General features: G+C 34.1%; 2 protein-coding genes across 6 annotated transcripts; both read left to right on the top strand.

Annotated features, from left to right (window-relative positions):
* The first annotated feature begins 171 nt into the window (after window positions 1–171).
* LOC110821271 (P-loop containing nucleoside triphosphate hydrolases superfamily protein) lies at window positions 172–12,874 on the top strand. 2 transcript variants are annotated; one of them, XM_088219593.1, is made up of 19 exons: window positions 172–362; window positions 2,430–2,584; window positions 2,687–2,833; window positions 2,936–3,026; window positions 3,120–3,238; window positions 3,648–3,838; window positions 3,967–4,177; window positions 5,369–5,609; window positions 5,817–6,283; window positions 6,800–6,911; window positions 7,203–7,405; window positions 7,515–7,865; window positions 8,137–8,229; window positions 8,313–8,531; window positions 9,029–9,268; window positions 10,048–10,257; window positions 10,522–10,791; window positions 10,916–11,119; window positions 12,172–12,874. In XM_088219593.1, exons 2-19 carry the CDS (start codon window positions 2,447–2,449, stop codon window positions 12,334–12,336), a joined length of 3,672 nt encoding a protein of 1,223 aa, XP_088075719.1. In that variant the 5' UTR covers window positions 172–362; window positions 2,430–2,446; the 3' UTR covers window positions 12,337–12,874. The 2 variants fall into 2 exon arrangements, with proteins under 2 accessions (XP_088075719.1, XP_088075718.1); XM_088219592.1 differs by having other exon boundaries at window positions 5,814–6,283.
* Window positions 12,875–14,657: 1,783 nt separating this feature from the next.
* LOC110821411 (GPI-anchored protein) lies at window positions 14,658–21,915 on the top strand. 4 transcript variants are annotated; one of them, XM_022051250.2, is made up of 9 exons: window positions 14,658–14,878; window positions 16,294–16,357; window positions 16,461–16,592; window positions 18,647–19,501; window positions 20,292–20,537; window positions 20,655–20,672; window positions 20,959–21,099; window positions 21,252–21,299; window positions 21,641–21,915. In XM_022051250.2, the coding sequence occupies exons 3-9, from the start codon at window positions 16,559–16,561 to the stop codon at window positions 21,712–21,714; spliced, it is 1,416 nt and encodes a 471-aa protein (XP_021906942.1). In that variant the 5' UTR covers window positions 14,658–14,878; window positions 16,294–16,357; window positions 16,461–16,558; the 3' UTR covers window positions 21,715–21,915. The 4 variants fall into 4 exon arrangements, with proteins under 4 accessions (XP_021906942.1, XP_021906941.1, XP_021906943.1 ...); XM_022051249.2 differs by lacking the exon at window positions 16,294–16,357; XM_022051251.2 differs by lacking the exon at window positions 16,294–16,357 and having other exon boundaries at window positions 14,661–14,878; window positions 20,658–20,672.
* Window positions 21,916–22,347: the final 432 nt, after the last annotated feature.

Below are 22,347 nucleotides of genomic sequence, written 5' to 3'. Positions count from 1 at the left end.
ATTTTAATTTTAATTTTGAAGTATGTAGTTTTCTTATTCATGTAATGTGTTCATAGATACGGAGTTTATAAGTTCCCTTCGGCCCAGCCCACTCGGGCTCCACCAAACTGCCTCTCTAAAACGGTGTCGTTTGTGGGGAGGCAGTTTAAACTAAACCTCTTCTTCCGCCAGGCGTTGACAGACACAGAGGGAGGGGGACTCGGGGGAGGTTTAGGTTTTCTTCCTTTTCTTTTGTAGCTGGCGAGGAACGGAGGAGAGCAGGGGCAGAGTGCGTAACAAAAGAAGAAAAACAGAGAGGGAACACGGTTTCGGGGCTTAATTTGCTGGCGTTCTGAAGTTTTGCAGATCATCTTTGAAACCCGGTAAAAATTTAATCTCTCTCTCTTTTTTTTTTTTTATTTGTAGTTCCGTTAGAGTATTTGTAATTTTCTTAAACCGAGGTATTGTGTATGGTTTACTAGGATATATGAATATGCGGAGTGAAAGAAACACTGCAAATCCGATTTTTGTTTTTCTGCATAGTTCTTTTCCTGTCCTGCTTAATTGATAGAATGTGGAACATGTATTGGCTAAATTGAAAAAGTACTCTCTAAGCTCGTCCCTAAGAGTAGAATCCCTTAATAATCTCGCATGCCTGGAAAAACCTTTTCGTGTTTCCTGTCAGTTTTAGTTGGTATGAAGTATGAAGTTTATAGCCTCATGCGTACTGCCTGAATATTGGAAGTTCATATTGTTTAACAGCTAGACAGTCTTGCCCGAGTGAAAGTAGCTTATTCTACAGCCAAGAGATTGAATCCGTAACCTCTCCCCTATAGCCTAGAGCTGACCTAAGCCTATTTCCAGTATTCAATCCAACAGAGGGATACGGGCTGAATTAATAATTAAGCAAAAGTCAACTATCTTCCCACCATCCATATGGTTTGGTGGGTGTTCATAACACCTACACTATTAAGAGTTTGTTTACTCTTGCTCGTGTAGGAGGTGCAGGTTGTAGGCAATTGGGAACGATCTAAGCATTTTATGCAGGTCGTTGCCATGTATCATAAAACCCTGCTACCTTGGGATCTGTGGTTAAGGCCACGGTTGTTTCTTCAAAATTGGGTTATTGGAATGTGCTTTGAGCAGATATACAAGGTTATGTTTCTTGTCTCAGATTTCTGAAATTAATTGATTTTGATTTTGAACAAATTTGTAAACAGAACACAATGGAAGACTGTGGTTTTTTAACTTGGCATTATGTGTTTGATTTTAGACGGATTAAGAATGGAGTATTGTCCTCTATCTTGGTTTGAGATTTTTTTTTTTTTAAATAATCTTGGTTTGAGATGCTTGAAAGAATTAAGTGAATAAAAGTTTGTTGTGTTGTAAATGTTAAGTCCGAATCAGTAGATTATTTCAATTTTGATAGGCTATCATGCTTAAATCTCTGTGGAATTTATTTAATTGATTTTAAGTTTTTTTTTTTTTTTTTAAACTTTTAATTGCAAATTCGTAAGTGAAAGAAATGGTTGGGCTTTAACGAAGTTATTCAATATTAAAGTTGAGTGTTGGAGAAATTACACTAAGTAAAATGGATTGTGAAAATAAAATTATAACATAATAGTTTTTTTTTTTCCTTTTTCTTTTAAACTAATTCTAATGTTCATCTTTTTTCGTTATTGTGTTTTATTCTTTCATGCAAAATTTGAGAACATGACTTTTATGATAAAATTGTCCTTTTGAAATTGATCAAAATGGAAGGAGGAATTGAGAACGAGAGTTTGGTATCACCACCTAACTTTAACCAGGTTCCATTTTATTTTCTTTATTTTCGTTTGATGTATTTAAACCCTCTTCCTCAAGATCCAGTATGTAAATATAAATTATTAAACTTTACTTATGTATGGATGTCATAATCACACACTTGCACAGTAGTTAGATTTCTAAAATATTTATGCAAATTACATTAAACTAATTAATCAACACTAAAGAGTAGGTGCCTTACGCCTTCCTACTCTATATTATTTCACTATGGAATTTCTGATTAAATGACCATTGCAATAATTAGTTTCTGATCTCACTCCATAAGGGTCAGTGGTGACTTATTTAATTTTAAAAACCCCCAAAATATTTAAAAATTTACATTTTTTTTTTAATTTTTGTGGAGTTTTTTCCTGTGTTACCCAGGTTGTGATAATTTGTACACATTTTAGGAGTATTTCTAAGTAGATAATAATTTATTTATTTATTTCCTGTAATTACTTTAATTTTTTATGGTATTTTGCAGATTTTAGTTTACTTTATTAAACAACGTAGAAGTATGGATGTGTTACTTGGTCATCTTTCTTCTTTTTTTTTTTTCCGAATCTGCTTCTCTTGTCTGCATCTCATGTGTATATTGCTTGTTTTTATAAATATTTGAAGATAATACCAGTGTTTGGTTTCTCTAGGATTAGTATAAGCTGCGATGGCTGCCAATACGGGTATCCTGGGTCAGTCACATAAGGAACATAGATCTCGTCAATCTGGTCCCTCTGCCAATAAAAAGGCAAAGGCCAAGAAAAAGAAGCAGGATATCTCTGATGAGAATAAACAAAACCCAAAGGTATGTTTGGTTTCTTTTGTTATCATCATGATTTGGTCAGGATACATTCCATATATTGATCGCCTTCTGTACTGATACTTAACTCTTTTTTTTTTATAATAGGCTTTTGCTTTTCGTTCAGCTGTAAAAGCAAAGCGGCTACAATCACGTGCTGTAGAGAAAGAGCAGCGTAGGCTACATCTTCCAACTGTTGATCGCTCTTATGGTGAACCATCTCCATATGTTGTTGTAGTTCAGGGACCTCCACAGGTATTTTGATAAATTTAGTCAATTTATAATGCTTATCTATTGATGCTTTATCTCTCATGATCTGGACTTTGATCCATGATGTTTGTTGTGTGATTGTTAAAGGTAGGGAAGTCTCTTCTAATCAAATGTCTTGTGAAGCATTACACAAAGCAAAATTTGCCGGAGGTTCGAGGACCAATTACTGTTGTGTCAGGTCTGTGTGCAATGTTTTATCTTAATATACTGACAATAAATTTTTTCTATGAGCTTAGTTATTTTTCATCTAATGTGGGTTTAAAAATTTTAGGAAAGAAAAGGCGAATACAGTTTGTAGAGTGCCCAAATGATATCAATGGTATGATTGATGCTGCCAAGTTTGCTGATCTAGCTTTGCTCCTCATAGATGGAAGTTATGGTTTTGAAATGGTGAGATATTTTTTCTGATATCATGACAAACTGAAAAATCTCGATATGACTGTAAATTAACATGTTATTAATGTTAAGTTTGAACTTTAATTATATTTTCTTGGATGTTTCTCTTGTATGCTTCTGCTATGCTGTCGTCATGTACTCTTTTGTTCGGCACTAATTTTAACAAAAATCGATACTCAACATTTTGTTGCGTGTATTTTAAATGACCTTTTAGTTGCTTTTGAGTGGTTGCTCATCTACCATTTTTCATGTTTGTCTAGGTAGTTTTGTATATTATTCTACTGAGAGCCAGACCTTATGTACCTTGTCTCTTCTGTCGAAGGCAACTTCTACTGATGTTGATTTTGTATTATTTAATATAACAAGTTTCAAGTGTTTCTAAACCGTTTTCCTTCTTCTCCAGGAAACCTTTGAATTCCTTAATATTTTACAAGTTCATGGATTTCCAAAAGTTATGGGAGTCCTCACACATCTTGACAAGTTCAAGGATGTAAAGAAACTAAAGAAAACAAAACAGCGTCTGAAGAATCGCTTCTGGACAGAGATATATGATGGAGCGAAATTGTTCTATTTATCTGGTCTTATCCATGGAAAGTAAGAAACTCGTTCTTACATGATAAATCACTTGTGCGCTCTCTTGTACATGATAAATCAATGCTGAATGGAAATTTGTAATATTTCCAAAGACATTCTTTGTGGTTTATGCTTCCGTTTCCTTACAGGTTCCCAAAACGTGAAATTCACATTCTTTCACGATTTATATCTGTCATGAAATTTCATCCTCTTTCTTGGAGAACATCTCATCCCTATGTTCTCGTTGATCGTTTTGAAGATGTTACTCCTCCAGGAAGAATTGAAATGAATAAGAAATGTGATCGAAATATCACGCTCTATGGTTATTTACGCGGTTGTAACATGAAAAAAGGAATGAAGGTATGCTTTCTGAATCATCTATTATCACTGTTGCCTTAGCAAATGAATTACCCGAGCAGTAATGAACCAGTAGGTTATTCCACCACTTGCTTATGAATATAGGAAGTGTCACGTTGCTTGAAGAGCATAATATTGAATTTTAAGAAATATAACCAGAGCCAAGTCTGTTCTAATTGTTGGTCAGTACTTTCATGATGACTTTCTGTAGGTCTTTTTATAGGGAAAACAATTAATAAGTAAACCTCCAGTAATGAATTAGCATGGACCTAAAATGGATGCATCTATTAATTTTTTATAGCAAAAGCATGAGTCAGCCATGATGGATATGAACACTTTTCTCTTCCTTTCTGTCTATATGGAAAAGTTATTCATGTGATGGTGGACTAATCTCTCTTTGTTGCTATTTGTAGTGTTACTTTTTCCCCAACTACATATATTCGTTTATTTTTGTCTAGAAAGCTACAGATGTTTGATGAATTTTATGTTTTCCAAACAATAAACTTCAATTATGTAGCAAAGAGGTGTTCTATACGCACATGAGACAACTAATTTGGGTGATTTCAGTTAGATTTTCATGATTTTGAGGTTGATTGAAAGCATGAGCTTTAGGCCAAACAAAGGTGTTAACACTTTTGGAGCATCTCTCTTTGTTGCTATTGGCAACATTACTTCTTTCCCAACCACATATGTTTGTTTCTCTTTGTCTGGAAAGCTACAGATGTTTGATGGATTTTATGTTTCCAAACAATAGACTTCAATCAGATGACAATAAGCACACAAGACAAATGATTTGAGTAATTTCAGTTACATTTCCATGCCTTTGAGATTAATTGAAAGAACGAGCTTTTAGGCCAGAGAAAGGTATTACCTTTGAAGCAGCTGATCAGCATTCATATCTATTATTAGAGATCTGGAGGCTTCGTCATAACAGGGTGAACAATCAGGAGTAGCCTGCTGAAAGTCTTTCTTTAAACTCGAACTTACAAAACATAAGCTCCATTTTTTTTTTTGGAAACAAGCGGCAGTTTTTGCCTGCAAAATATTGGTTGGTACTAGACTACTGAAGCAACCCATAAGTGAAATATAAATCACCATCCTACTAATCAATGCTCTAGCTTTTAAGAAAATTTGTAATTTACCTTTCGTCTTCAGATTTCTTGACTTCTGACATAGTTTACACTTCGTGATCAGGTTCATATTGCTGGTGTTGGTGATTATGGTTTAGCTGGTGTTACAGCCTTAGCAGATCCTTGTCCTTTGCCATCCGCTGCCAAGAAGAAGGGATTGCGTGACAAGGAAAAGCTTTTTTATGCTCCTATGTCTGGTAGTGGGGATCTTCTGTATGACAAAGATGCTGTCTACATAAACATAAATGACCACTTCGTGCAGTTCTCAAAAGTTGATGGTGAAGATGAGGGAACTGCACGCAAAGGTATTACTACATATTCAGTGTTCACACCTTTTTTACCCTGATTGTTGTTAAGTTATATTTATTCTACTCTCAGCCATCACATTTGTATCAAAGAATATGCTTGAATTGCTTAATGGAATTGTGAGAGGCAGAGAAACAATAGCCTAATCTTTGATTAGCAGTTCCACTGTTTCCCTTGATTAAGAGTTCATGTATTTCTGTTAGCAGGAAAAGACGGAGATGTTGGTGAAGTTTTGGTTAAATCACTTCAGAACACAAAATATTCAATTGATGAAAAGTTAGAAAAGAGTTTCATCAGTCTTTTTGGCCAAAAGCCTGGTATCTCTTTGGGAGCTGGGACTGATGACGAAGATACTCATCCAGCAGTTGCCAATATTCGTGATATAGAGCCTTCAGAGCAGTATCAACCTAGAGAAGATGCTGAAGGTGATGAGATTGATGAAGAAAGTGATGCTGAAGATCTGGATGATTCAGCATCTTTGGACCATGATGAAGATTGTCTTAAGGGTTCACAGATCAAGAGTGACAAGACTGACTCTGATGGAGAAAATGTTGATACATCAAATTGGCAAACTCATTGTAAAGATAACTTAATGCAAGAAGTGGAGGTTCATGGTGGAAGGTTAAGGAGGAAAGCTGTCTTTAAAGATAATATTTATGATAATGAAATGAAGGTAATTTATCCTTGTTACTTTCATCGAAAAAATTATCATCATCATCAATTAAGAGAGAGAAAGAGAGAGTTCTTAGACCCCCAGGTTGGACTGTTAGGGTCATCCAAGGATGATTACATGATGTACCTGTGTAACAAGTTGTTAAGATACATTGATTCATTTGCATATTTGTATCCACGACTGAGAATTTGATGAAGTGTGGGAAGCATCATGGATAGGCTAGACTGGGCAGTGGCTTTAATTGCTAATATGTCGACATAGCTTGCCTTGACACTATAACTTCTTTTCAAGTTACATTTCCTTACAATAGTAGTTTGCAAGAATTAACTCAATTAGAACTTCCCAGTTTCATACGCCTGCTTCTGCAGTTTATCTTGATAAATTGTTCAGTGTGTATTTTCTTTTTGGAAGCAACTTGTGGATTAAGTAACATACAAAAGTAGCTCTTTTTGTAATTATTTATCCAGTACATGTGCTTCATGAGTGGTCATGTTTGATATATATGTTTTTCTCTAGGATTTAGATGAGGATGATGAAAATGATGATGAAGATGATAGTGATGATGATGACGATGACAACGATGATGAGGATCTTTCAGAGGAAGATGGAGAAGATCAAGCTTTAGATGGTACCCTTTTTTTCTCAAATTTCTCCTCATTGTGTGTTGTTATACTGAAATTGGTGTAGGATTTAGTCTCCTTTTATCCTTTGCTCCTCTAGTAAGTTTAATAATATTAAGTTTGGTTTAGTTGTGAAAGTCCAAAGCCACTTTAGAATGGATGATGGAGAAAATTTTTTGGAGTTTGATTTTTTTTTTCTTCAGAGTTACTTGTCTCCAGAAGTAACTTAACTATTAAAATAAGAGTTCCATCATATTCAGAATCTGATTTTGTTATGCCTCCATTTGTTGCTCTATCAGATGATGGCCTGGGAAACATATCAAAGTGGAAAGAATCCTTGCTAGAAAGGACTGCCTCAAGACAAAATATCAATCTGATGCAACTTGTATATGGAAATCCTGCATCAGCATCAACAACTTATATTGATAATGACCAGGATGGCAGTGAAGATGAAGAAGGTGATGGTGATGAATTTTTTAAGCCTAAAGGAGAATGGAGTAAGGTTAATCCACTTGTGACATGGATATACTCATCATGTTTCATGATTGTCCTATGGAGGTTCTTGTTAAGTGTTATTTCTTTTCCTGAACTTTTCTTGTTGCTAACTGTAGAAATCTGGAGAAGGATTAAGAGATGAAAATGTCAATGCTGAGGATGTTTCCAAATTTATGAATTATGCGATAAACAAAAACTGGAAAGAGAAACAAATATGCGAAAGTATTCGTGATCGCTTTACCACTGGTGATTGGTCAAAAGCTGCTCAGAGAAATGACATATCTGGGCCTGCTGAAGATGGTGAGGATGTCTATGGTGATTTTGAAGATTTGGAGACAGGTGAGAAGCATGAAAGCCATTCTAAAGATGATCCTGGCAATGGTGGGATCCAAAAGGAAGATGATTCGGCAGTTGAGGAGAGACGGAGAAAAAAGCTTGCTCTCCGTGCAAAGTTTGATGCCCAATATCCTTTTACTTTTACAACTTCCCCTGTATTATATAAACATGGTTTCTTTTTTATTATCCCCTCCTAACAGTTACTCTGTTATTTCAATACCATGATATTAGGGTTTTGTATTTCTCCATTTTGTTTTCCGTTTTGCATCTTCTTTTTGATGACATATTCCTATTCTTGGCTTTATCTTGGATAAATTGTTCTAGTTTCTCTCAGATGCATTTTCTTGCATATGCTTTTGGCAATATGAAACTGTTGGTGACCTTGACTTTTGGTCTACATATGATGGATCTGAATTAATGGACGAAGAAACTGATGGCAAAAATGGGGCCAAGTTTCACCGTGGTCAACCTAATGAACCTGGATATGTTGACAAGGTAAACCTTTTGGAAAAAATTTTAAACAATTCTTGCATTCCGCTACATAGTTTTTGTCGTGACTCATGCTTGGTGCCTTCCAGTTAAAGGAGGAGATTGAACTCCGGAAGCAAATGAATATGGCTGAACTCAATGATCTTGATGAGGCCACTAGACTAGAGGTAGAGGGCTTCCAGACTGGGACGTACGTTAGATTGGAAGTTCATGATGTTCCTTTCGAGATGGTTGAATATTTTGATCCCTGCCATCCTGTTTTGGTTGGAGGAATTGGCTTTGGCGAGGAAAATGTTGGATACATGCAGGTTAGAAGATTCTAGAAATCTTTTTGGTTTCATGGTAACTCAAATTCAGAATAGTATGTCTCTGTTTCACTTCTATGGGACTATGTTATCTAATAATGTTCTTCTTTTGGTGAGGAATATGCTAGGTTATTTTCAGGGATAATGTCAAAGAACACCCTGGACTTTAGGTTCAATATCAGTTAACACCTTATACTTACAATTATGATAAATTGCATCCTAATGTTCAAGACTATTAAACGCACCTTCTGATAAAATTTAGCATAAACTTAACAGAATTATGAAGGAATGTTTTGTCACTTTATATCTTAACTATAATTTGCATTTTTTTTATTCATCTAAAAGCCCACCATTTACGCTCCTAAAGAAAGGAAAGAAATGATCTGGTCTAGATTTATGTGGTGGCAACCATGGCATATGCTATTAAGTTATGCACAACTTACATTGTACATAGTGATGAACCTACATGTCATGAGATGCCTATCTTTTTTCCCTTCCAGGCCAGGTTAAAGCGGCACAGGTGGCACAAGAAAGTGCTGAAGACTAGAGATCCAATAATTATCTCTATTGGATGGAGGCGCTACCAAACTACGCCTATTTATGCAATTGAGGATCGAAATGGAAGGCATCGCATGCTTAAGTACACTCCAGAACACATGCATTGCCTTGCCATGTTCTGGGGCCCTCTTGCTCCTCCCAACACTGGATTTATTGCTGTCCAGAGCTTATCAAACAATCAGGTTAGTTATCCTGAAGTTAATGATTGCAAAACAATATAATTATTACTCCCTTTCTTGATCGTGCTAGTTTTCTTCCTCAACTTCTCTGTACACTTGTTAGGGCCCTTCTGTAAGTTAAATCCATTAAGAGTTTGGAAAATACTTACTCTTGCAGTTGTCAGTGTTGTTCTTACTTGTTTACACATCCATCCAAGCTATTGTGTCAAGCATATATGACGCCCATATATTGCAACAATGCTTGAACTTTCCGGTTTGTTGAATTGGAGCTTTGACTAGAAGATTTATGCTTTTCTTGCCTCTCATATTGTTAGTAGAATTCTTGTCAAGCACTTACTGACCATATTTAAATTAATCAGAAATATCACGGGCTAATTTTCATCAAATGTTGAATGTATCTTCTGAAAGAGATGACTAGTTACCACCAGACAAACTTTTCATTGGCTGACAATTTGCCGACCAAATTATAAGCACCACCCATAGGGTCTCTGAACCCCCCAAATATTCCTGAAAATTCTCACTTTTCCCATCAAGAACTCAACTTCTCAACCCCGTCTCTAGAATTCCTTAATTTCTGTTCTCATCTGCGCCCATAAAATTTGACATGGTGTATTTTGTTGTATTCTAGCATTAAACAGTCCTATAATCTTCGTTAAAACAGTCCTATAATCTTCATTTATGTAAAAGATTTGTTTATTCCTTCTCATGACTCATTTCTTAAGTTCTTTTGTTTTTCTGGATTTTTTCCCTCTTCACTGATCAGGTTTCTTTTGGTGCACCAGGCATCATTTCGCATTACAGCTACTGCTGTTGTACTTGAGTTCAACCATGCGACAAAAATAGCGAAGAAAGTCAAGTTGACAGGTTACCCCTGCAAGATCTTTAAAAAGACGGCACTTATCAAGCACATGTTTACTTCAGATCTTGAAGTAGCTCGTTTTGAAGGTGCATCAATTAGGACTGTCAGTGGGATCCGTGGACAGGTGAAAAAGGTATGCTTGTGGACTTTACAAGTTTCTTGAAGGGTAGTAGTTTGATTTGCTTGTTATTATCTACTGTGTTTTTTTTTTTTTTTTCGAAATAGTATATACTGTACTTTATCTGGTAAATATTTTCATAGAGTGGTTTAAAGTAATTTTAAATGTACTCTTTATCATAAATCATCATGAAGATATAATTCTGGCTGGTGTATACACTCATTTACAACCAAAAGGCTGTTGGATTTCTACATGGTTTTTTTTTTGTTCCATTGGCAGGCTGCAAAGGAAGAGATTGGCAACCAGCCAAATAAGAAGGGAGGGCCACTTGGTGAAGGGATTGCCAGATGTACTTTTGAAGACAGGATTCTGATGAGTGACATTGTTTTCTTGCGTGCGTGGACTTCAGTAGAAGTTCCACGATTTTACAACCCACTGACCACAGCTTTGCAATCTCGTGATAAGACCTGGCAGGGAATGAAAACTGTTGCCGAACTGAGGAGAGAGCATAATCTTCCTGTTCCAGTCAACAAGGATTCGCTCTACAAGGTAATTTCTGATGCAAAACAGGAGATTGTTTGGCCCATACTCTCTTCCTCTGTTCCAATTGGTACAATTGTTGATCACCTCTCCTGTCTTGTCATTTATTAATTGTTTGTTATATCTATATCAGGCCATTGAAAGGAGGCCAAGGAAGTTCAACCCGCTCGTCATTCCAAAGTCATTACAAGAAGCTCTCCCATTTGCATCGAAACCCAAGAATATTCCCAGTCAGAAACGGCCGTCTCTTGAAAAAAGAAGGGCTGTTGTCATGGAACCTTCTGAGCGAAGAGTTCATGCTCTTGTTCAGCATCTTCAGCTGATAAAAAATGAGAAGGTATTCACTCTAAGAACATATTCTTCATACTTTTTCGTTTGAACTTATTGATAACCTACCACAAGAACTGACAGTGGAAATCTATTGAAGATTTGTAAAGTCCATGCTGGTCAATTTATTTGTATAAACATTTCAAATCCAATGAACAACTGTAAAATGTCTGGTGCTGTCATACAATCGGATATCACCACTGGACTAAATACTTTTAGATGATAAATTAATGAATTTTTCACATTGTTCAACTGCAGGTGAAAGAATCATCTTTTTTCTTTTTAAATAAAGAGTAAAAAGTATCATGGGTGAAAGAATGATCATAAAATTTAACTAATTTTTCACTATCATCAAGATCATATCAATTTCACATATGCTGCAATATTCTTGTGAAACATATTTCCCATTATCCCATGTTCAAGCAAACCTTTTTAGCAGTTTAGACATTGAAATCATTTTAAGTTCCTTAAATAATCCCGAGGGTGAGAGTTCTGGAATGAGAAACAGATTTGGCACATGGAATATCATTTTTACAAGTAGATGATTATAGGAATAAATCAAATGAAAGAGTCTAAAAATTTGAAATTGAAAATTTAGTTAGGATATGCATTGTGTTTTCAGGTATAAAAATAAAATCTCTTAGAACTTTGTGAACTGCATCTTCAATAATGAAAATAAAATCTTACATAACTTCCATTATTTGTTTTTGTTTTTCAGGTGTAGTCTTGTCATCAAATGTATATTTTAAACGAGTTGCGAAACTATTTTTATGTGGTTTACTAATTCTTCCCTATGATTCATGCTTCTGTAAGGTTGTTCTGATATGTTGTATGCTTGCTTTTCTTCACCGACATTATCTGCACTTTGGATTATGTAGCTGCCTAAGCTTTTTTCCAGTGCTAGATCAAGTGGTTTACGAGACTTAAATAAGTGATAGTTAAAACTAATATCCATTGACCAAAGAGGGACGAACTAGTACCAGGCGAATTGAGAAACTGTCATTGCAATTTCTTATTTCCTATCTGTGTTTTATATTGGTGCTTTCGACTGTGATTTTGCAGATGAAAAAACGGAAACTCAAGGAGGAGGAGAAGAGGAAGAAACTTGAAGCGGAGAGAGCCAAGGATGAGCAGTTGTCTAAGAAACGCAAGAGAGAAGAGCGGAGAGAAAGATATAGAGAGCAAGATAAACTAAAGAAGAAGATTCGGAGACATGATGTTTCCTAGCAGGATCACGAGCTACATGAAGTCTAATCTTGCTCTCAAAGAGCAATCTCTCTCAAATACACCCGATTTTCTTTCACCTTCACTGCATTTCGAAGGCGTTGCTCGGTAGTTTCTAAACACCGCACATAAACTTCTGAGTCCTGGAAGTTTTTCTGCCTGAATCACCTTTTTTCTCTCTCGCAAATGGCCCCTTCCCCGGCTGTCTGGCAACTACCATTTATCTATTATCACCTTCAGATCTCAAACTTGTAATCGTTCTGGGTTGAACATGTGGATCTCAGAGTCAGCTCAGGTGGGGGATGCCATTGAAATTTTTTGATATTATGAGTTAGCATTTTGCATAATTAGGTAACAGATCCTGTGAGTGTAAAGAAGTTCCACATTTTGGGTGTTACTAAAATTTTGTAGAAGTTTGTTTTGTCCACTCGGAAGAAAACATTATTTAGATCAAGATTTTTCTAAAGGAAAATGTTGTACTCTTTACAGTAGCAGCAATCTTGGTTAATTTTAAATCAAGTCACCATGATTACACTTCAAATTTGATTTTACATCAACTTGTTTTCTATTAAAATTTTACTTAAATTCATGTGCAATCTAGTGTAATAATTAGTGAGGCTAATCACAGTCGATTTTGCTTGACTATTATATCATAACCAGTTATATACGCATGTATATATATATGCATATATATATTGCTTGAAATCAAGCTTTTTCAGTATTAACTCACTTCTGCACATTCATGGTGGATCTTGGTAGCTACATTTTGGACAAAGTCTATTGGCAATAAAATTAATTCACTTGGTATAAACACTTATTAGGAGGTATCCAAATAAAACACTCAAAACTGTCACTAAAAAGAAAAATTGTATATACATTATAAAAAAAAATTAATTAAATTAATATTAAATTAGTTCAAAAATTTACAAAAAAAAATAAAATTATGGTGTTTATAGTACCTTATAAAATATTAATAATTATTAAAAAATTATAACTTTTTTAAAAAAAAAAAAAAAAAAAAACTAAAATGCTTTTGATACTTTGCTTATTGTCAAAAATGTCACACATCCAAATATATTAATAAATATTAAATTAAATATTTTAAACTATTTTTTTTTTTTAAATACCAAAATTGTGATAATGGAGACAAACAACATGAACAAAGAATTATGGGAGAGAGCATAAAGCAAAGAAAAAGTGTTGCAATTAGGTACAAGGTTTTGACATCTTGTAGGTGCATCCCATTGTCAAACTTCTTCTTCTTCTTCTTCTTCTTCTTCTTCTTACTTTTTCTTTTTCTCACTTTTTCATTTCAATCCATAATTAATGCAATCAAATAAAAATTTAATACAATATTTTAAATAAAAAAAATACACATAATTTAATTACAACTTATAATTTTTTATATAAAAAAAAAAACGTATAAATAAATTAAGTAACAGGTGACTGAGTAATTTTATTTATAAAATTATTAAAAAAAATTTAATTATGGTGTAATACAAATTTCTTTATGACAATACCAACAAAAAAATATTTTAAATTAAAATATGCTATAATTTAGTTTTAAGTTTAACCTATTTTATCATTCTAATTTACTTCATAATACTCCACCAACTATTAGTTAGTAAAAAAAAAAAAAAAAAACATCTCAATTATCTTACCTAATACTTAAGAAATTGGCTCTTGCTTTTATCACACAATGTAGATTTTCCAATCTTCTCTCTTTATATATATACATATATATATATGTACATATATATAGGTATATTATATATGTGGGCAATATATATTTTTCTTAGTTGACTTAAATTATTATAACATAAATGTAGATTTCTAATTTTGTAACAATTTAATTACTAATAATTGGCTTTTTATTTCTAAAAAAAAAAAAAGATCTTAGAGAGAGAGAGAGAGAGAATGTGTTTAGTTTTTTAAAACTTTTTTTAATTTTACCTTTTTGCATTATTAATAATTTTTACCTTTTTTAAATACCAATTTCAACTAATAAAAAGTTGGAAAATTATTTGAATTAAGTCAATAAACAAAATAAATAAATAAATCATCATAATTAATCATAATATCTTACCTTAAAAATTTTATAAAAAGGAGATTTAGCCTTTTATAGGCCATTGCACATGAAAATGGGCCTTACCAACAATAATTTAATTAAGTTAATTGATTGATTAATTAATTAATTAATTATGATTATACTGACTCGGGTCATGAAGAAGGAGACAAGAACCATCATTAGTCGTTCCGGGTCGGGTCAATAAATAGGTAAAGTTGGGCTACTCTATTTTATCCACCTCCTCAGTTACAATCACCAGAGTCTCTTTGCTCAGCTCTGAGGTAGAGAGAGGAGGGGGAGAGAGAGAGAGAGAGAGAGAGAGAGAGAGAGAGAGAGAGAGAGAGAGCTAACTGAAAGCTCTCATTCTAGGGTTTCTTCGGCAAGTAATCCCATTTTGCCAACCCGGATCGACCCGAGAAGTGGTTTAATTGTTATAAGTTTCTTCTCATCAATATTTCGAGGTTTCAACTTCTTCAGGTACGTATTTCTTTTTTTGTTGGGTTCCGTTTCTTATCTATCTTTGTTTGGTAGCTGGGGAAGTGCGGAAAGTGGAAAGAAAGCATGGAGCTTCGGTGTTACATTTATGATTTTTTTTTTTTCTTATTTTTTCTGGAAAAGCTACATCAATGAGTTTCCTTTTTGGCTTTTGATAGCTGAGAAAATAGTGGGAAGGAAAAAGTTTGAAGCTCTGAGTCTATTTTTTCTTCTAATTATAGGAAGATATCATTGGTTAGTCCGGGTTGTGGTGTTGGGTACCCGAGAAAATGACAGATAAGAGAAGGGGGTTTTGGCACTTTAATTTTTTCATCCTTGGTTTTTTCCCCCGAAATCTTGGTTCGCTCGGGTATCTTTGAAGGGTAAAGGAGGATTACAGTTTAAATGCTATAATTTTTATGTGTTTAGGAAATTTTTGCTTCCTTGAGCTTCCTTCATATGAAGCTTAGGAAAAACTATGGGAAATGGACTTTTGGGTTACAGTAGAAACCTCACTTCCTTGACTTAGTTTAATCTTGTTGACTTGGGTTTAACAGCTGAGAAATTGAGAGAAAATAGATAAGGTGAAAATTCTGTTGTTGATTATTTATTAGATGGGAAAGCCTTTTGATCCCAACGTGATTATTTGGGTAAGTTTAGCTCTATAGTTATGATACAGTTTGTGTGCAAGAGAGGGAAAGCAATGAAAAGCTGAGTCTGCAAATAAAAAAAAAAAAGTTGTAGTTGATTGAGTTTAACCAGTTATTCAGCTTAGTAAATTCTGATTTTACTTTCGTTTATACTTTTTCCAACCAAACTGACTGAAATTTTCACAAATACCAATCGGGCACACAAGATAAAGATGTTGTTAACAGGAAACATAACTGTAGTTTTTACTTGCAAATGTAAAGCCTCTTTCTTATGTGTTAATTGTTGATCCTAAATCAACTTTCATATCATACACAACAAAGTCTTGTTAGATAGCAGATGTAGGACAGATCTCTCGTGTAAGCTAAATGCAAAGTTTCTTTCTTTCATGTTAATTATTGACCATGTACATGCTATTCATATTATACAAAATAATCTTTGTTTAGGTAAGATGTAGAGAAGGTCTTTTGTTTAAGCAAAATTTGATTATAATTCTGCTGGGCTTTATCATTTTATTTATTGAGCATATGTTTTCAAATTTATTTGATGAGGGTTGAAGTGAAACTCTAGCTTTTGGCTATGCATTGGTTTGCATGGACTTGTCTGCTTTAATTAGAATGCTCCAAGAATATTTTCACACTTGAGTCTGTTGAACTCCTACTCAATAACACCTGAACTCCCTTTTGACTAGTCTGCTTTGAGTTATCTGCCAGAGGCAGCACAGGTTGGTAAAATAGTAATCATTTATAATTTGCTTCCTTTTTTGTTAGCCTCTTTCAGCAGATCTTTGAAAAGGGGGAAAAAAAAAAGGAAAAGAAAATGCATTTCTTACCAGTAATATTTCTGACCAATTTTTTTTTGGCAAGCTCAACTAGTTGCTTTTGTTATATGCTTGTTTCCCTGCAACTCAATGATTTCTCTTCTTGAACATGAACAGGAATTGGTTTATTGCTTTGAAGACTTTGAAGGTACATAATCTACCGTCACAAGTTTCTCTTTCATGAAACTCAATGGTGCCAGAGGGCTAGTGTAGCCATGGACTGTTTTCAGACCATCAGTCGGCTTAAGGGTAAGCTATTTATACCCCATCAAGCAGTATTTTTCATTTTAAACAAAGTCTTTTTGGAGCAGAAGGAATATGATCTTGTTAAACCTCTTTGTCTTCCAATTTTCTTGTTAAAATACTCATTGATCTACTGAAACTGCTTATAATATGCTGTAGTCTCATATCTAGTTTATTAGTATTTAGCTGTTATGACGTTGATGTTTAACTTCCTCCGCGTCTTTCTCTTTTTTTTTTTTTCGAACTGTCAAATTTACATATGCAACTAGTTTGGCTATCAATTAGCTGTTCTAAACTCTATTATCATCCTTATTCTTCAATTGGACAATAGTGATCCACCTTTTTCCATTTGTGGCAGTTCAGCATATACTGAGATTTGTCAACTGGGCTGTTTATGGTTAAACTTTTTTTCTTTGGAGGAAAAAAAAAAAAGATATGCGTTACAAGCCCTATACAAAACAAATAAAACTCATTAGAGGAACACAAATTATCAATATAGGCTATAAGATTCTCGCTTGACGGGATGGAGTGACCAAAAAACTCAAGATATAAAACTACTAAAAGGAAAAGCAGTGTCTTTAAAAACTGTGTTCTTCCTTTTGTTCCAAATCATCCATGAGAAAGTCCAACAGAACAAGGGAGATGGGGATCTTCTTCTGTTTTTTGGCAGCAATGCTGTCCCAAGCCTTCATTCCTTCGCCACCAAACTGCATACAATCCAGGACACATTGAGAAGACAAAGAACGGAATCCCATAATTTCCTGGCCCCATGGCACCAAAGACAGATTAGCAGATCATTCTCTTGAAGGCACAATAGACATCCATTGACTAAGATTCTGCCATGCTTGCTCAAATTGTCAAAGTTGAGGATTATGCCCCATGCGACTTTCCAACTGAAGAAGGCAATGCGTTGCAAGGCTTTCTTCTTCTAGATTTGTTTCAAGGAAATCCGAAAGCAACTTCCATCTGACTGAGGAAGTTCCAGTAGAAAGAATGGACAGAAAAGGCTCCATACTTTGTAATAAATCAAAGAGTCTTATCTAACACATCCTAATTGAAACAATAAGGTTGCTAAGGTTGCAATCTCCCAATCATTTAGGTTGCTGGACAAGGAAATATTCCACTTGGGAGTGGAAGAGTCATTGAATGTCAATAAGTCTCTAACTGAAGCATCTCTGTCTTTAGCAATTCAAAAAGTCTAGTGAATTTTTCTTTCTACGAAGTTGGCCCACATGGACTGTCATGTGAAAAACTGATCCCTGCCCATTTTTTGCCCTGAAAGGCACAAGATCAAACACTTGATCCCAGTCCCTGTTGATCCAATTCAAGAGACTAGTTCATTCAGTACAAGTAGTTATTGCAAACTAAAATACTCATTTTAGCAATGTCTTTAATACTTAAGATTACCTGTTTTTGACAGAATACTTAAAATTACCTAAATAGAAAACTAAAATATTTTAATACATAAATAAAGTTTAATGACCAAAGTTACTTAAAAACAGAAAACAATAATAGTTAGCAAAAGACTTCTTTAATTAAAAAATTTGTTCCAGAATGATATCTTCTTGTTCTGCATCACTAGGACCAAATTTTTATAGTCAAACTTGTATATTGACATATTTGTCCTTTAATGATTAGAACCCTTGAATCTCAGTAACTACATGAAAGGTGAAGAACTTCTATTTAAGCCAATGGAATATAATTTTTTTTTTCAGATAAGCCAATGGAATCTAATTTAGTTGGTTTTAGAAACAATATCTTAAATTTGATGTTAGATTGGACTGTTATCCTGCCCTAGGTCGCATGAAGTTTACTAAATTGCTTGATTGTGCCCAAGCTTGTTGGTAATTTAGTTATCTTCTTGTATTTTTCTTTCTATTATCATATGATGCTTATGCTGCTTACATTGAGTTATCATGATTTCTACTTCTATCTAGTATCTCCCAACAGTCACCATCGGAAATTTTGTATTATGTACTTCATGTTTTGCCTGTCATGTAGTATTACTTCTGGAACACTTTGTATGTGGACACTGATGGATGTCTTCTATCTACTTACAGGTTTATTTTGCCAGCAGCTCTTATTTTTCATTATCTGGTTATCACGATTTCAATATGTAGTCGCATCACAGATGTTGCCCAAGCCTAGTCACGTAACCTCCATTTCTGAGTTGGCCAATCCACCCGGTACTGGACTTTTTGATCCTATTGAAATATCTCCTGCTGTCATTCCACACAACCCATTTCCGAGTGAACCTTTGCCTCCTATGTACCCTACTTTTCCCACTACGTACGAACCCAATTTAACTGGGAAATGCCCTGTAAATTTCTCCGCTATATCGAGTATCATGGGCAAAACAGCATCTGATTGTTCTCAGCCTTTGGCACCACTTGTAGGAAATGTAATATGTTGTCCACAGCTTGGTAGTTTACTCCACATCTTCCAGGGTTTCCATGGCATCAACTCTGATTTCTTGGTTTTGCAAAATGCAGCTGCTAATGATTGTTTTTCAGATATTGTTAGTATTTTAGTGAGCAAAGGTGCCAACACAACAATATCCACACTTTGTTCTGTAAAACCATCAAATCTAACAGGAGGTTCTTGTCCTGTAAAAAATGTCAGTGCCTTTGAGAAGATTGTTAACACAAGCAAATTATTGGATGCCTGTGGCACAATTGATCTGCTTAAAGAGTGTTGTAGACCAATTTGCCAACCTGCCATTATGGAAGCTGCTCTTCAGATCTCAGGGACACAGTTGACCATGAATGAAAATAAAAATGTAGTGGGGGAGCCTAATCATATTGACACTATTACTGATTGCAAGGGGGTGGTGTATTCATATCTTTCTAAGAAACTCTCAGCAGATGCTGCCAATACTGCTTTCCGAATATTATCTTCCTGCAAAGTGAACAAGGGTATGGCAGTCATCCGTACTACATGTTTGTCTGAGCATCATATTGTCTATTTTCCTGACTGATTGTTGAAACTGTACTGCTATGTGTGGACTTTCTCATCCTGTAGAACTTGTTTTATGCTGCAGATAATCATATGGTCATGGAATGATTCTATTAATGGATAAAACAGTTATAACATATATTACCCTTGCAAATCTTCCTTGTATTAGGAAATTTCTATACCTTAGTACTTATAAGGAAGTTGAAATAGAAACTTTTTAATTCTTGTGATAGTAAAAGCAGTAGAATAAAGCAAAATGATTTTGGTTTCATGTTAAATAATATCCTTGCTATCACTTCTGTGATTCAACAGATGGTGACGGGTAGTAAAATATAGTGGAGCTCAAAAAATTGTATATGCCTTATCAAATATCCGAACAGTAGTCTTCAACACTATCTACCAAAACTTTAGATAAGCATTGACAGTTTATGTACAACTGAGATTATGGACCTTCAATAATCATTTAGTTCAAGTCTACTTAGGCAAGATTCAAAGATCATGGCTATTTGAACACTCATTATTTGTCATTATCATCCTTCTCATAATCATCAGGATCACATTTTCCTCTCTATCTCTCTCTCTCTCTCGGACAAACATTGTACTTTTTGGCTTTTCATCTATTATCTCATTACTTTATTTCAAAAAAAAGATCTATATCTCATTACTTTATTGATTTGTGTGAGATATTTATGAACTGCACTATTGTTTTCCTAAAAAGTTCTTACATTGAATTAACTTTTCTGGTTGCAGTCTGCCCTTTGGATTTTAAGGAGCCCTCTGAAGTTATCGAAGCATGCCACAATGCAGCCGCACCTAATCCTTCATGCTGTAGTTCTTTAAATGCCTATATTGCTGGGATACAAAAGCAAATGTTAATCACAAACAAACAAGCCATAATCTGTGCAACTGTTTTTGGAACCATGTTAAGAAAGGGGGGTGTCATGACAAATATTTACGATCTTTGTGACATTGACTTGAAAGATTTTAGCATCCAAGGTATATGTTATAACATACAGTGTTTTTCTCATTCCTTTTTATTTTTGAAGTAATCCTTCAAAGCTTATCTGATTTTTTATTTTCCTGCTGTGCCATGGATTTATTTTGCATCTGGAGAAGCCTATGGACAAGAAGGTTAGTTCCACAACTTATTCTGTTTGATAAATATGCATTTTAAGATATGATTCACTCGAACATTTATTGCCACAAGCTCGATGGTTAACTATGCATGTATTTTTCTCGTTTTTCTTTATTTATATTTATATATCTGTATATCTTTCAAAAAATTAATCGATGGTTAACTTATTCTGCCCTTTGCATTTTAAGATATGTTTTGTTTATTCATATGTTAGTGAGAACTATTTGATAAACTTATTGAAACGTCAGTTATTTGACATACTTTCTGTTTATACAAATGTAGGGTGTCTACTTCGGAGCTACCCCGTGGATGTAATATTTGATAATTCAACAGGATATAGTTTTACCTGTGACTTGGCGGATAATATTGGTGCACCATGGCCTTTGTCATCCTCAATTTCATCCCTGTCTTTTTGTGCCCCTGGTAACTAATATACAGAGAACGAATGATGTTTTATTTTTTCCACCTCACAGTCCTTCGAGACCAAAACAGCATTTGATTTTCAGATTTCGAATGTTTGGCACTTGGTTTTACTTCCCATTTATACACTAATGGCTAGTTTTGTAACCTTGCAGAGATGTCATTGCCTGCCTTGCCAACATCACAGACTCTTAAAAATTCTGGTAAGTTGCGCATCTATATTGACTTTCTCACTTTGAAAAAAATAGAGGCTTCCGCTCATAGTATCGAAATTTAATCAGCAATTTACGTTAAGCACCCTTTTCTTTTAATGGAAGTATGATTACAAAATACCATTCTATTCTCGTTCCACGGAGTTCATTATCAAAAACTTGACAAGGTAACAGAATAGGTTGATAGTTAAACAAACAATAAAAGTATACCAGTCATTGATACATTGATATGCAATATAGGTATATCTGTAGTCATGAGTGGAGGAGTGGGTGGTGTAAGTAACTGCTTGTACGGTTTTGGTGTAATGTTGTGATTGATTTCTATGGTGCAGGGTACCATGAAAGTATGTTGGAAGTGGTGATGTCCATTTTTTCATTTTTTGCTTTCAGTGCATTGTTGTACTGATGATGAAGAGAGTTGTGATTTTAGCTGAGCAGCCACTTTGGTTATTGACTTTGTTGGTGTGGGAAACTTTTACTTGTATATTTCTTTTTGTTTTTCCATTTTTCTTTTTTACCAACCTTCCATGTATAGCAGCTTCTTCTTCTTCTTCTTCTCTCTTTTTCTGTGATTTGGTGGTTTATAATATTCTTGTGGTTATATCTAGTTTGCTTTGTAATATTTTGGCATATATTTTTAAAATATATATTTTACATTTTATATATATATTTTAATCCAGGTTTATTGTAATTTTTCCAACAAATAGGAAGGAGAAAATTTGATTATTTTTTTTTAAAAAATTAATTTATAATTTTCAATGGGAGTATTTTATTTGATCTCTGTAAAAATTTTATAAAATATATATATATATATTTCAAAATCATCTTGTAAAATGAATAATTAAAATGTTATAAAACTTTGAATTAAATTTTACAACATATCATTTTTATTATGTTCACTTGTAGATTTAATTTCTTATATTGATCTTAAATATTTAATTTATTTTTTTATATAAGATTAAGATTTATGGCAGAAATTTACTATAATAATTCATGAAATATTTTCATCATATATATATATATGTATATCCAAAGGATT

Source organism: Carica papaya, chromosome 5, assembly GCF_054855325.1.
Source record: "Carica papaya isolate Zhongbai chromosome 5, ASM5485532v1, whole genome shotgun sequence".
NCBI lineage: Eukaryota > Viridiplantae > Streptophyta > Magnoliopsida > Brassicales > Caricaceae > Carica > Carica papaya.
This window is presented reverse-complemented; position numbering and strand designations above follow the sequence as displayed.

Coding starts and splice junctions, on each gene's coding strand:
- LOC110821271 (XM_088219592.1), top strand. CDS start 2,447: ATGGCTGCCAATACGGGTATCCTGGGTCAGTCACATAAGGAACATAGA. Junction 6,912..7,202: donor AGAAGATCAAGCTTTAGATG/GTACCCTTTTTT, acceptor TTGCTCTATCAG/ATGATGGCCTGGGAAACATA. Junction 11,120..12,171: donor AGCTGATAAAAAATGAGAAG/GTATTCACTCTA, acceptor GTGATTTTGCAG/ATGAAAAAACGGAAACTCAA.
- LOC110821411 (XM_022051249.2), top strand. CDS start 16,559: ATGGACTGTTTTCAGACCATCAGTCGGCTTAAGG. Junction 16,593..18,646: donor GACCATCAGTCGGCTTAAGG/GTAAGCTATTTA, acceptor ATCTACTTACAG/GTTTATTTTGCCAGCAGCTC. Junction 21,300..21,640: donor ACAGACTCTTAAAAATTCTG/GTAAGTTGCGCA, acceptor TCTATGGTGCAG/GGTACCATGAAAGTATGTTG.